Here is a 13,610-nt window from a genome sequence, read left to right as displayed (position 1 = left end):
AATAGGGCATTGACCTGGTTTTTTTTGTTTTTTTTTTTTTTTTTTTTTTTTTTATTTTTTGGTCGCCATAGTAGACAATGATCTTCTTCTCGATCTTGTTCTCTGGTGAATTGCAAGTCGCCTCTACTATAATCCGGTTGGGATTGGTTGGGTCTCGAACGTTGGAATGCAGGAAGCACTTGGTTTGTTTGCTAGTCTCTCCATCCATCAACTTCTTGGTATGTGTGATATTCATCAGCTCTCTATTGTTCTCTGCCGCACCTTGTTTGGTTGGCGTCTTCATTTGCTGAAGCGTGAGTGTTGATGACAACGATGTTGGTTGTGGCTGTTGTTTTTTTTTTTTTTTTTTTTTTTTTTGTGGTTGTTGTTGTTGTTGTTGCGATAATGACTTGATGATTCCCTCTAACTCCTCTATACGCAGCCTCAACGTGTGAGTCTCCTCCTGTGATTCTTTAGTCTGGAACATATCAATGATGATATTGTAACACAGTTTGGCGCACACGGGCAGGTGTTTGCCCAAGACCCAGATATCCAACTCAGTACCGCAGAAGAAGCATTTGACACCTGCTTGCTTAACTCTGGTGACTATTAACTGGGTTAGCTCCTCAGACATCAGATGTTGTATTATATATATGTATTAATTGGTCGCTATTACTATGTTGGAGGTTGCAAAGGGTCATCACGGGTCGGACCTTGGATTCCAAAACAAATATTTGAAGAATCCACCCACAACACCCGTTGAACCCTGCAGAACCCAAGCTAACCTTAGCAGCAATCAAGTGTAGGTACAACTTAATGCAATTTCAACTCTCTTGGTCTGGTGAACAACATCTCACACACACTCACTCTCACACACAACAAACCATCTACCAACCTATCCCTTTACATCGGTCATCCCTCCATCCATCCATCCAAAGAGTTGACTTGTTGACTTGACTGACTGATTCAGTCACTCTTCCCTATTTTCTCTCTTTTTCTCTCCACAACACTATCAATAAATTCTTTTAATTATTGATTTGACTTTATCTTTATCTATTATTATTATGATGTCAATAGACTGATAGATAATTGATTGATTTATTGATTGATTGAACACTTTGTATTATTATTATTATTGTCTGGATAGAGACATTGGAAATGAAGGGATCTGTTTGCTGCCAACATTTTGAAATGGAAGTGTGTTTCTAATTTTAAATTTGGCGCCATTTCATTCATAATCTTGCATTGTTGGATGGCTGATAAACGATGAGCTGGCTGTCTGTGATATCACAGACTTATACAGGCAAGAGATAGAGATACAAACAACAAACATTGACTGAAGACATCACCGACCAACTAAAAATGGATAAGATTACTGATAGCAATGTTGAGTCTTTGCTTGTTGATTGGACCAAACTTACAGCATTGATCAATGCTCATCAACAACAACATAAAGTCAAAGAACATATACAACTTTGTTTCATATCTTATGTCAATCGATTGTCATCAGCAAAGTATGTTCTCAGGATCAAGATACACTCATTCAATCAATGACTCACTCATTCATTCATAGGAGTGGCGTTGGAAAGTCATTGTCTGAAACAAGCGATAAGATACATGGTTCATTGGAGACTACATTTGCACAGAACAAGCAGCAGGCATCGGGCAATCTTTATGCCAGTGGATTGGACCTGTTGGTACGATGCTCAATGATATTGCTCGACAAACTGAATGAATATCCAGTGACCAAAGCCAATGACATGATATTCAAACGATGGTTTAATCTGGTGAACATTCTTACCGAGTGCAATCAGGCCACCGTTGCACTGGAGTTTGGTGAGCGACTTCATGCCTCCCTGACTCAATGCGAGCAGACGCATCCCAATGCCAAAGATCCAGAGTTCTACCAGCGAATGATCGAGAGACTCGACAGGGCCATGTCCTACATCAGGATGAACAACTATCATGATCAGATTATGACATTCACTGCCAAGGTATGTTTGGTTTGTGTGCATGGCGAGTGATGGATGTTGATGAGACATCAGCTGACTCGCCCCTTCTACTTCCACTTCCACAGAGGATCAACGAGATCCTAAGCCAATGGCTTCGAGTCAAGTTTGAACAAGGCAAGCCCAACCTCAACGACTACTTATTCCCAAAGTATTACAATCGTTTAGTGAGTTTGGATCCCAAAGAAAGTATGTATCCATGTCCATGTGATAACTGGAATAGTCCCACTCGCACACTCACTCAATCACTCACTCCAATCAATCAATGAATGATAAGTTACTGGAAAGGAAGAGATATATCTACAGTTTGTTCATTTCACATTCATGTTGTTGGCACGATCTAATCAGGCATTATTGTTCTCAAACAAGGCCTATCAATTCCATCGAAGGACAACGAGGATAATCACACCACTGGGGTTGGTTGGACCGACCCTAGACTGCTTCAATGCCATCGCCAACAGGGAGGCAACAACAACATCCACACCACCATCCAAAGATGTTGCCAACATGCCCCTCGACATCACCAACCTCATCTGGATGCATGTCCAATCAAACTTCTACATTACCAATGGTACCAATGTATGTTCATTCAAGGCCAATCAAAGTGTCACTCATTCACTTACTCATTCATAATCAATCGATCAATCAATCAAATTAGAATCCAAGGTATTATGACAACGCTATCCAATTGCTGGAGAGGATGCACATCGACTTGGTGACCATCCAGCAACAACAACAGTCGTCCACACTGCGGAAGATACAGTTGGACTTTATAATCTTGCAGCTGAGTGGTCTGGTTGGCCAATGTGACATAGCAATGGCACAGTTGTCAAAGTCATTGACAGGATCATCAACGATTGAGCAGAGAGTATTGACATTGCTCAAGCAGATTGGTCAGATGTATGGAGCAAAGGGCATTGATCAGCTGGTGTTCCAGGCCTTCGCCGGCGACGATCCCAAGGCAATTGAGTTAAAGAGCGAGCTACTGCGTTGTATCAGATGGACCGTGGAGTATACACAACACTGTATACAATCACTCCTCCAACTCGATACCAAGCTCTGGACCAACCTGGCGCCATCACTGAGCATCCTCCTTAAGTTGCCCACACATCTCATCAACTGGATCCGATCCTTTGAGTGTATTGAGGCCAACCTGTCCAAGGTAAGTGTCGTTGGAATCATTCCTAACTTAATCAATCAGTCACATACTCAACCTTCACCGCATCATCCATTACAGAGATACTTGGATGACATGATACAGATGAATGTGAGGACATTGTGTAGCTATATTGCGACAGAGAAGCTTGCAAGATGCCCTAGCATTATGGAATCTATGTTGGAAATGGTGGACTATTATGGAGACATGGCTTGTAGCAAGACCATCATATCGGATGATATTGTGCGACTGCTACATATAATGGGCGGACACCTGTCAAAGGATCAGCATACGGCTGAGCAAGCGATAGGCTACTTGGAGAAGGGATACCTGGCCTCGAGACTGACGCCAAGCACCGCCGACAACTATGCTAAATTGCTGCGGCAGGTCTACCATCTGATGCGATTGTACGCCAAGCATGGACATCGTCGCAAGGCCATCGAGTACACCAGCGATGCACTCCAGTATCTGGTCGCGTCGACTGATGCCGCCGACATGTTCACGCCACAGAATCCCTCAGTCAATCGCGAGGATGCCCAGGTCACGCTGCCCCTGATCCTCAAGCACTTCATCCAGTGTCAGGTGGCGCTGTCGGGCGACGAGCAACTGGACACGATACCCTTCTTACCCGACCTATTGCCAGAAGACTTTGACGTCGAGTCTCGCGTGCACCTCTACGACCAGTGCATCGTCACGTACAACACACTCAAGGTCAACGATGACATCAAGCTCGAGGGCATCAATCGCATCCTGGCCACACTGTCCGACGACACCCATCCCATCCTCTTGGGCAAGTACATGGTGGAGAAGGCCAAGCTGCTGCGACTGGTCGACTGCACACAGGAGGACAAGGAGGCCATCAGCAACGAGATCGAGCAGCTGTTCCAGGACGCAGTCGACATGCTCAGCAAGCACAAGCAAGCCCCGATGGACCTGGCCAACGACAACGTGCTCGAGTTGGCCATCGACAACGAGCTGGCCAAGGCTAATTTCTGGAAGGCCGTGGCATTCATCGAGCGACATCAGAACAACTATAGCACAGAGCTGTTACAACAAGGCATGCGATCACTTGACACCAACACTGGCGAGGAGGATATATACGAGAGCAGCGAGGGCAGTAGCCAGGTCGCGCGTTACATCAATGCCGAACGCCATCGCTACTGCCCACCCGTGGGCACCGAATACGTGGGCCAAAAGCTGAAGCAATCGATCAGGCAATGGTGTATCATCCTGGAGAGGCTCCAGAAGCCAAGCAATGACCAAGCTACGGACGACACAGCAGTGTACGCTGCCAACTCCAAGCACTTCATCACACCACTGGCGACGATCAGAATTCTTCAGACTATTGCGGACATTTACGAGTTTGAGGGCGATCTCACCATGGCCATCTTTGTGATCAAGCTCTCATTGTCCCTGCTCAGATGTCTGTTCCCCGCAACAAACGAGCACTTTGCCAACGAGTCGGCCAAGTGTTACAGCCACCTCTGTACCATATACTCTGAGCTCGAGTCACATGACAAGATGAAGCTAACAATCCAACTACTCCAATCGACCCTCAGCCAAATGTCCGACCAGCACATTGACAAGGCCAACCATCTGCTCATGCTCCAAATCCATCAGCTGGACTTGCAGCTACACACCAGTTCAAGTCAATCATGGTATGTCAATATCACTCATTCATTCATTGACCTCGCCCCTAACTCAACTCACCGACACACCTTTAGCCACGACCAAATACTGGACTTGTACATAAGTTGTAAGAACAAGATGAAGGAGAGCCATAAGTTGGTGGACTACCCGGCATATATCAAGCTCACTCGATTGGCATCAATTGTACATTTGGAGCGAGGCAACTCAAACATGGCATTGAAGCTCTCCAACGATATGTTGAGTTATATCCAGACACTCATACCAACTGAGTCCAGACTCACACTACGTCAATCCAACACTTCATTCTCATCAAGTACCAGCAGTTCATCATCGTCATCATCATCACGATCCAGTAGCAGTAGTTCAAGCTCATCATCATCATCATCGTCATCGTCACAAGAGGAAAAGATGTCCATTGCAAATCAAGGTCGTATATCCAAATGGGGATGTCTAAGTATATGCTTGGACTCACTTCTTCACCTTGCCTCTATATACGAGCTCAGAGGCAGACCCAAGGAAGCCCACTACTACTATGAACGTGGTCTTCTCGTAAGTATAACCCGCCCTTCGTCCATTCTGGATTCATTCCACTCACTCATACAACACACAACACCCAATAGATTGGAACAGTTTATGGATCACTCAAGGTTAGTTGTGAGTTCCTGATTGAACTTGGAGAGCTATGCTTCAATCGCCATAACTATACGGACTCAAAGATCAATTTGGAACAAGCTATTGGGTTGGTTGACAAGTATGCACCGAATGAACCCAGACTCCAAAAGGTGTACTTGATCGCCAACATGCTACTGGGCGATCTCTACCGTCGCCAGAACATCACCTCTCAGTCCATGCACCTCTATCGAAAGTGCCTCAGTTCGATTGACCAGTTCACCCAGTCTGAGCAGCTGATGGAGCAGTTCATGGAGACACTGACCTTTGCCAACGACTCGACGCCCAAGGAGAAGCGCATCCTCAAGCTCACTGCCGCCACCAAGAGCGCTGTCCCCAAGTCAAAGACAGCGACTACCAAGGGCGTGAGCAGCTCACGATCAACAGCAACTGCAGGCAAAGCAGAGGGTAACCTCGAGTCCCTCATTGACATGTTGTCCGGGTGCACACTCTCTGGCACGCCCAAGGACGAGCAGTCCAAGCTGAACGTGGAGGTATCACTCAATGCAATACGTTCGAGAATCATTGGCAAGCAGGCAAAGATCATGATCATCAAGAGCAGACATGACCAGGCCATCGAGACACTGGAGCAGCTGATCGACGACTATGAAGTGCTGGACTCGCGTCCATCAAGCATCATCACATTGTCACTTCTCCAACTACACCTCGGTCGTGCGTACTACCTCAAGGCGCCAGAGTCCAGCAGGGAGGCCATCTGGAAGCACTATTACACGCCAAAGGCTATGCAGCCAGACAAGTTCATTCTAAAGGCGCGAGAACTATTCCTGGCATCACTAAGACAGTGTGGCAAGTACAACATCATCAAGCTGTCCTCATTGCTCTGTCGCCACCTGGCCTTCACCACTGGACAGTCGCTGCCCTATGCCACCATCCACTTCCTCAACCTCTCGCTTGGCATCAGGTTCAAGCATGATATACAGACGATCGTACAACAGCAGGACAAGGACATGGTGGACGATGGCAACATGCTATTGAAGCAGAAGTTGTTCAGTTGGGATGGTGGCGTGGCCATTCCTTCGAAGCTCGATGACAAGATGTTCACAGCCGAGTTGACCAGAATGTACTCTGAGCGCATGCCCAGTGAATGGACTGCCAGCAACATCATCATTGGCATTGATCGCAAGTCCATCATTCTCACTCGACTCATTGGTTCACAACAGCCGCTACTTATCAAGGTTGCCATGCCAGTCTACGAATCATCAAACATGGATGAGGAGGACCGTGAGGAGCAAGATGAAGAGGACGACGACCAGAATGATCCTGAGATTGTACTACCATTCATTGACAAGTTGAGGAACGATATGAAGATGTTGTCAATCGAGAACTTGAGGAACAATCAGGAGAATACGCCAAAGAGTCCAGATGATGAGACAGAGACGATGAGACAGAAGTGGTACAAGAGGAGGAGGAATCTCGAGTCTGAGGTAGACCAGCTACTACAATCCCTGGATGGAGTATTTGGCGTGTGGAAGTCATTGTTCATTGGTACACTCTCGTGTGACGTGCTCAAAGAGAAGCTAGCTACACATATACCTGCGCTGGCGGCCGAGCTGACCGCGCTCCACCCCGAGGCCAAGAACAGGGTGGTCCCAATCGGACTGCTAGAGAGTCTGATCATGTCGATACCATACACCAACGAATCACATCTACATCATGGAATCATTCAACTTCTCGGCTACTCATACATGGATGGCGTGCATCCCGCTGCAGACGACTACCTCGAGGTGTCCAGCCAGCACAACCCCGACTGGAAGAACATCAAGAAGGCCAAGGAGCTGATTGTCAAGTGCTTCAACGTGCTGTTCAAGACAAAGAAGACCGGCGCGCAGCTGATCCAAGAGTCTATCGACTACGCCAAGACCATCCCCAAGATGCCCGTCGTGCTGGTCATGGACAAGAACCTGCATCTCTTCCCCATCGAGTCGATGGAGCCACTTCGCGACTCGTCCGTCTACCGCCTTCCCTCGTTCTCTCTGCACCAACTGCTCACCATGCTCAATCGCAAGGAGACTGGTAACGACTACACGATGGCCGACTCGAGCAGCCTGTATTACATCCTGAATCCCAAGGGCGACCTGACCAAGACCGAGTCGATGTTCTCCAAGGTGTTTGCAACACTGGCACCCGAGTGGAAGGGGCTCAAGGGCCGTCCGCCATCAAAGAAGGAGTACCGCCACGCCCTGGAGCAGCACCAGCTGTTCCTCTACATGGGTCACGGCTCTGGCGAACAGTACTACCCCAGCGACGACATCCAGAAGCTGAGCAAATGTGCCGTGTCCATGCTGTTTGGATGCAGGAGTGGTGGGCTGGAGGAGCAGGGCGAGTATGAGCCGACAGGCGTCATATTGGACCTGTTGCTGGCGGGCAGTCGCAGCGTGGTTGGACATCTTTGGGACATACCATCGATGGACTCTGATCGACTGGCGCAATCATTCATGGACAAATGGTTCAAAGAGAACAGGATGAAGGTTGAGGGCAGTGAATGCACAGACATTGGCGAGGCCGTGGCAGTATCGAGGAGGTCCTGCACATGGAAGTATCTCGTTGGGTCAAGTTGTATCACTTATGGTATACCAACATACCTAGCTCAACAACAATAAATACTATTATTATAATATTATAATTTGCAAAAAAAAATGATGGGTGGGAGAGTTTGAAGGCCTCCATATTGGTCCTCTAGTGATCATCACTCATTTGGTTGTTAGATTGTTGAAAGCATGTACAAGCTTGGCAAGTCTTTGTTCATATTGTTGGACGATAGAAGCGACAATACCAACAACAAACTCAACGACAAGAAGGACAAAGATGTATCATCACTCACATCCAGTGAGTTACAACTCTGCTTCCAATCGATTGATTCAAACATCGAACAAGATCAAAGTAGCACCAACAACAGCAATAGTACGACATTACAAGTGATCGAGAGCATTGCAAAGGCATTCGTCGAGCAACACAAGATACATTTCAAACAATATGACATCAGACAATGTACACTCAATCGACTTGTGGTCAATGATAAAGAGCAGCAACAGTTGGTTGTCGACAATGTACACACTCCACCTGCATCATACTTTAGAGTACAACGTTTGTTCAACTATTTGATGACACATCATCAGACCTCATTCTGGAATGCACTTACTGAACAGCTGGTGGCAAACTTGAAGCACAGTGACAATGACTCGAGACGACAGTTGTTGGATGTGATCATGATGGTCAGCCATATGATACTAGCATCAGACAAGTGGTCACTACAGAATGACATCATCTTGGATCATGTGATGCCACAACTTATCAATACCATTAGGTTGTTTGGACAACCAGACCCGGCAACCGAGGGCGGAGTGCAGCCCACGCGTCTAGCAGTTGGTGCCAGTGATCTTGCCCTATCAATATCTATCGCGATACTACAGTGCAAGACTGCTGCCAATGTTGAGCAAACAATCAAGTTGTTGAACTTTGTCAAAGAGGTCACACAATGCCTTTCAAGTTGGAGTCACAGACAACATCTGTTACGCTATGCACTTGATCACCTTGTTGATTTCATCAAACAAATGTCACCGGTTGAGGTGTCCAACCTGTCTCAGTGCTTAGTCTGGTATCAACATGTTCTGCCACTACTCTACTTTCAAATGTCAACGCCAACCAAGTCCTGCATCACATCAATGGAATCACTGATCAATCAATCGATCAACACATTGATCACAATGTCTGGACAGAGCGATCAACTTCAAGATGGTGACTCCAACCAAGTGATCAAGGTTATCGATGTCATTGATCTATGTTGTATCACAATGTTCTTGCTAATTGGATGCCAATCACAAAGAAGACAACAGGACATTATAACAAGATATAATGATGAGCTGGTCGACATATCATCATTCCTTATTCAATTTCCAGAGCCAACAATCCAATCATATTGTGTCAAGTTGTTGGAGTTACTATTTCCACTCACATCATCCAGACTACATGGCACTGGCGGTGTTGGCACAATGGATATATTCACCACAATGTTGAGTGAGACCGATGCGCTACCTCGTCCACTCGTTCACTTCATTGCATCAACGTTGTCCAAACACAACACACAGCTTGGACATCTACTTGAACTCATCAATTCATATCATTCAATCAATGTACAACTTGTACTTAAGGAATTATGCACAATATCACCATTGCAATTCATCAACAATGAGTCACAGGGTAGGATCCTAGTCGATTGGATTCTCCTACAAGATACCAGCGGTGACGATCAACAATCAAATACAATCTTCATAGCCAATCATATACATCCTTTAATATTACTACCAACATTATTACGGAATACTATCAACAACAATCAATCCAAACTCGATCCACTTATCATCAATATATTCACCAAGCACAAGATGACCAGTGTGGCCTTTGATCAACTACTTGATATTCTAATGTATGTACCAAGGTTATCAGAAGTCCTCAAGGCAGACCAGGCCACTCATTCATTCAATCACTCATTCATTCAATCAATCATTCAAGTACCAACAAGATAGATGAGGATTGGAAAGGTGGCGAAGTTACATTGGATAGTAAGGCGAGCGATAAGTTGATGACATTGGTAACAACAATCTCGAGCAAACTAGACGCTAAGACATGGAAACAAATCCTTCCAGTCTTTGTGATCAAGTGGTGGGCAAATGCAAGGGATACAACAATGTCAAAGATACTACAGCGCATGTTGCCATCGATAGACACGGACACTCTTGGACACTTGATGATCATATCCATCAGAGATAGAATGCAACAACAACAACTAGTGTTGGGGACGAGTGGACAGACTCAGGGTCAGGAGGAAACCACGGTCTTTCAACTACTCTCTCCACTTTTACTCCTTAAGATGTGTCTGAAGGAGTTGTTGCTTGGTGGCAAACGTGATCAATCATGGCGCAATACAGATTGTCGACGCGTGGAACTTGACCAAGTGTACGCAATGTTAATCTATCGCGTCGTATCCAAGAACGCAGCATTGTTGGTGGAGATCCAACGACTGGCTGCAGAATGTATCAGTAACCTACCATCAATTTATTGGTTACAATCAGTGTCCGAGTCATTGGAACGAATGGTTATACAACTGACGGTCAATAATGATAGAGTTGATGTAGACACTCAAACTGCCAAACTACTGCTATTCACTCTATGTAATGGATGTTTGGTGCAGTATAACAACATATTGATGGTCAAGGATGGCGATGGAACATTCATACATCGACTGGCAACGGTAGTCTGGAAGGTGATAACATGTTCAAACACTCCACGTCTTCACATTGATGATGCCGAGTTTAAGAAGTTACAACTTGGCGCAGGTGACCTTCTGGCCTTTATGACCAAGCCTCTGTTCTCTAGCAATATCATCATCAAACCACTCACATCCGAGGCGATCAGGGCGAGCCGACTCGATACCCTGGACCAAGCGCACACTATCAATGACTTGCTGATCACCCAGTTCAAGCTTCTCTTCTCGCGCGACCCAGCCTCACACATGACCCGCACCAAGCAACTGGTGCTCAACTCGTTGATGACATTGGCAAAGCTGCTGGACGATCATGAGTGCCAAACATTCCAGGCGGCTGTGTTCACACCACTCATCAGATTGTACTTCCACCTGCAACAACAATTGGAGCAGCACATGCCCGAGGGCACCTCATGGACCACGACATCAAGCAATGTGATCGGGATCATGGCCAACATTATACAGATTCTGTTCACAGTGACGATGAAGCTTCACGAGTACCAGCTGGCACCACATGGTGACGATCTGTTCGATATGGTAGTTGACGCCATTGGTAAACAACCCAGTGCAATGCTCAAGTTGTCTGGCCTGAGACTACTGGGAACAATGATGAAGTCTGCGCCAGGTGTACTATTCTCATCACCAACTCGTCTGGTACAAGTGAGCTCAATACTGATGGAGCGGGCAGCCTCATCCAACACAGACCAAGACACCAAAGCATTGGCAGTTCAGCTACTCGATATACTCAAACAACGACAAAAGTAACATTAATGTTAAAGGTTACTCCTCGACTCGTATGTACATTGATCATCAGTTTATTGATCGATTTTGATTGATTAATTGATTGATGGATTGATTGATTGATGGATTGATGGAACTATACCAAACAGGCTCCTTACTTGGCAAAAGAACGAGCAGCTTCATCAATAAGGTTGGCTACCTCCTTGGCATGGGATGCGAGGGATGCATGGCTAGAGTCGAGCGAGATGATCTTCTTGGGCTTCATACGCTCGGCCATGGACTTCTCAGCCTCTGGTGGGATCATGTGATCTTGTGAAGAGACCTGATACCAACTTGGCTTGGTCTTCCAGGCTGGTTCATCCGACTTGTCATCGAAGCAACGAGCAGCAATTGGTTTTTGAGCAGTTGCCATCACCAATGCCTCGGTGCTGTCGAGATCCTGGCAGAAGCTCTCCTTGAATGCGGGCTTCTCAATCCAGAGGAATCCATTGGCATCAGGTTTGATGTGTGCGCCTCCAGATGGTGGTGCCTGACGGGAGAAGATACCGTTGAGACTCTCCCCCTTGTCGGGAGCAAAGGCAGCAATGTAGACAAGTCCAACAACGTTTTGTTGATGACCGGCTCCAGTAATGACAGCGCCTCCGTATGAGTGGCCAACTAGAAGAGTAGGTCCATTTTGAGCAGCGGCCAACTTCTTTGTACGATCAATATCATCGGCAAGACTTGTCAATGGATTTTGAACAGCAGTGACATTATAGCCCTTTGCATGTAATATTGGGATAACTCCTCTCCAATGCGAACCATCGCCCCAAGCTCCATGAACGAGTATAATATTCATTATAATTATAATTTATTATAATTTATTTAATTTAAATAGTAATATAGGGTATATAGATAATTAATATCAATACAATATGAATAATGATATTGATTATTGTTGTTATTTATCCATTCATTCGTTCATTAATGTTGATGTGAACATACACCACACGCATCTTGTAACTCCCCACTTTAATGCAAGTTCAGGGCGTCGTTTCAATTCGTCGGTCGAGGGAAAAGGGTTAAGTTAAAATGGAATGTATGACCAATCAACAATGTCTTGATATAATCTTGTAATATTTAATAATGACAACAACATCATATCATAGGACAATGATGATAATTAGGAAAACGATTAACAAAATTTGACATTTCGGCAAATAGAGGACCCGAGTAAGAAGTTCAATCATGAGTCCAGAAAGGACAAAATTATGTCATTTATTTATTTAATTATGAATAGTATTTCTTAATGATCTTATTATGATCAACTAACTGGACAGATACTTTAGTGACTTTGTTCAATTTACCAACTATATAGTTTGATATTTCAAAGATGTCTTGAAATAATTCACCATAGACTGCACTATTTCCCTATAATATAATCCGAGGTTTCGGAGAACTTCCTATTTTTATTGCTGACCAAGGGAGTATATTTGTATTTTTAATTCGTGGTTTATTAATTAGACCACAATCAAATGTCTCCAATCTACAATTCTAAACATCAGTACAATATATTCTATTATTTAATATGATCTCGGTTATATATATATCAACCAGTCAACAAATGACTCCCGAATCTAATAATATGAATAACAGAAATCAGTGACTATATAGTCCAAACCACCAAGTTTGCATTTATTGTTCCTTCCTTAAGATTTATTATACTTTGATTTAATGATTGTCAATAGATTTATTGACTGAGTGACTGACTAAGTTTGTTCATCACACCACAAGAAAGAATCTCTTATTCGTCAGGGTGTGTTTGTCGAAGGTAGAATGAGTGTGTTTGCAAACCAACTTCCCACAAGCGTCATGTCATTGTTGTTGTAGTGTTGTGTGATGATTACGTCTTTTGTGAACTATTGGCATGTCATGTTATTTTTTCAATTCATCTTCTTTATCTCATTGCTAATGAATGAAGATAGATAGAGATAGATAGATAGATAATAATAAGAAACATATACATATACTAACATCAATCAAACAAACATCGAACGCCATGAGAAGCAATAGTTTCCTATTGTTGTCAAAACATGCATTGAACAATGCACGTGTAACTGGTACACAGCAGATACTGCATGGTCAG

At 44.8% G+C, this 13,610-nt stretch overlaps 3 protein-coding genes across 3 annotated transcripts; 2 read left to right on the top strand and 1 right to left on the bottom strand.

Annotated features, from left to right (window-relative positions):
* Positions 1–1,341: 1,341 nt before the first annotated feature.
* On the top strand, positions 1,342–8,084 carry SAMD00019534_038840 (hypothetical protein; the record flags this gene model as incomplete). The annotated part of the gene is made up of 8 exons (XM_012900389.1): positions 1,342–1,493; positions 1,553–1,973; positions 2,057–2,177; positions 2,266–2,567; positions 2,647–3,150; positions 3,226–4,802; positions 4,869–5,343; positions 5,415–8,084. The coding sequence occupies 8 exons, from the start codon at positions 1,342–1,344 to the stop codon at positions 8,082–8,084; spliced, it is 6,222 nt and encodes a 2,073-aa protein (XP_012755843.1).
* Positions 8,085–8,201: 117 nt separating this feature from the next.
* On the top strand, positions 8,202–11,509 carry SAMD00019534_038830 (hypothetical protein; the record flags this gene model as incomplete). Its single annotated transcript, XM_012900388.1, has 3 exons — positions 8,202–9,681; positions 9,757–9,907; positions 9,994–11,509. 3 exons carry the CDS (start codon positions 8,202–8,204, stop codon positions 11,507–11,509), a joined length of 3,147 nt encoding a protein of 1,048 aa, XP_012755842.1.
* A 130-nt stretch (positions 11,510–11,639) lies between these two features.
* On the bottom strand, positions 11,640–12,323 carry SAMD00019534_038820 (hypothetical protein; the record flags this gene model as incomplete). The annotated part of the gene is made up of 1 exon (XM_012900387.1): positions 11,640–12,323. The coding sequence occupies one exon, from the start codon at positions 12,321–12,323 to the stop codon at positions 11,640–11,642; it is 684 nt and encodes a 227-aa protein (XP_012755841.1).
* Positions 12,324–13,610: the final 1,287 nt, after the last annotated feature.

The sequence above is a fragment of the Acytostelium subglobosum genome (assembly GCF_000787575.1).
Source record: "Acytostelium subglobosum LB1 DNA, scaffold: scaffold7, whole genome shotgun sequence".
Lineage (NCBI taxonomy): Eukaryota > Evosea > Eumycetozoa > Acytosteliales > Acytosteliaceae > Acytostelium > Acytostelium subglobosum.
This window is presented reverse-complemented; position numbering and strand designations above follow the sequence as displayed.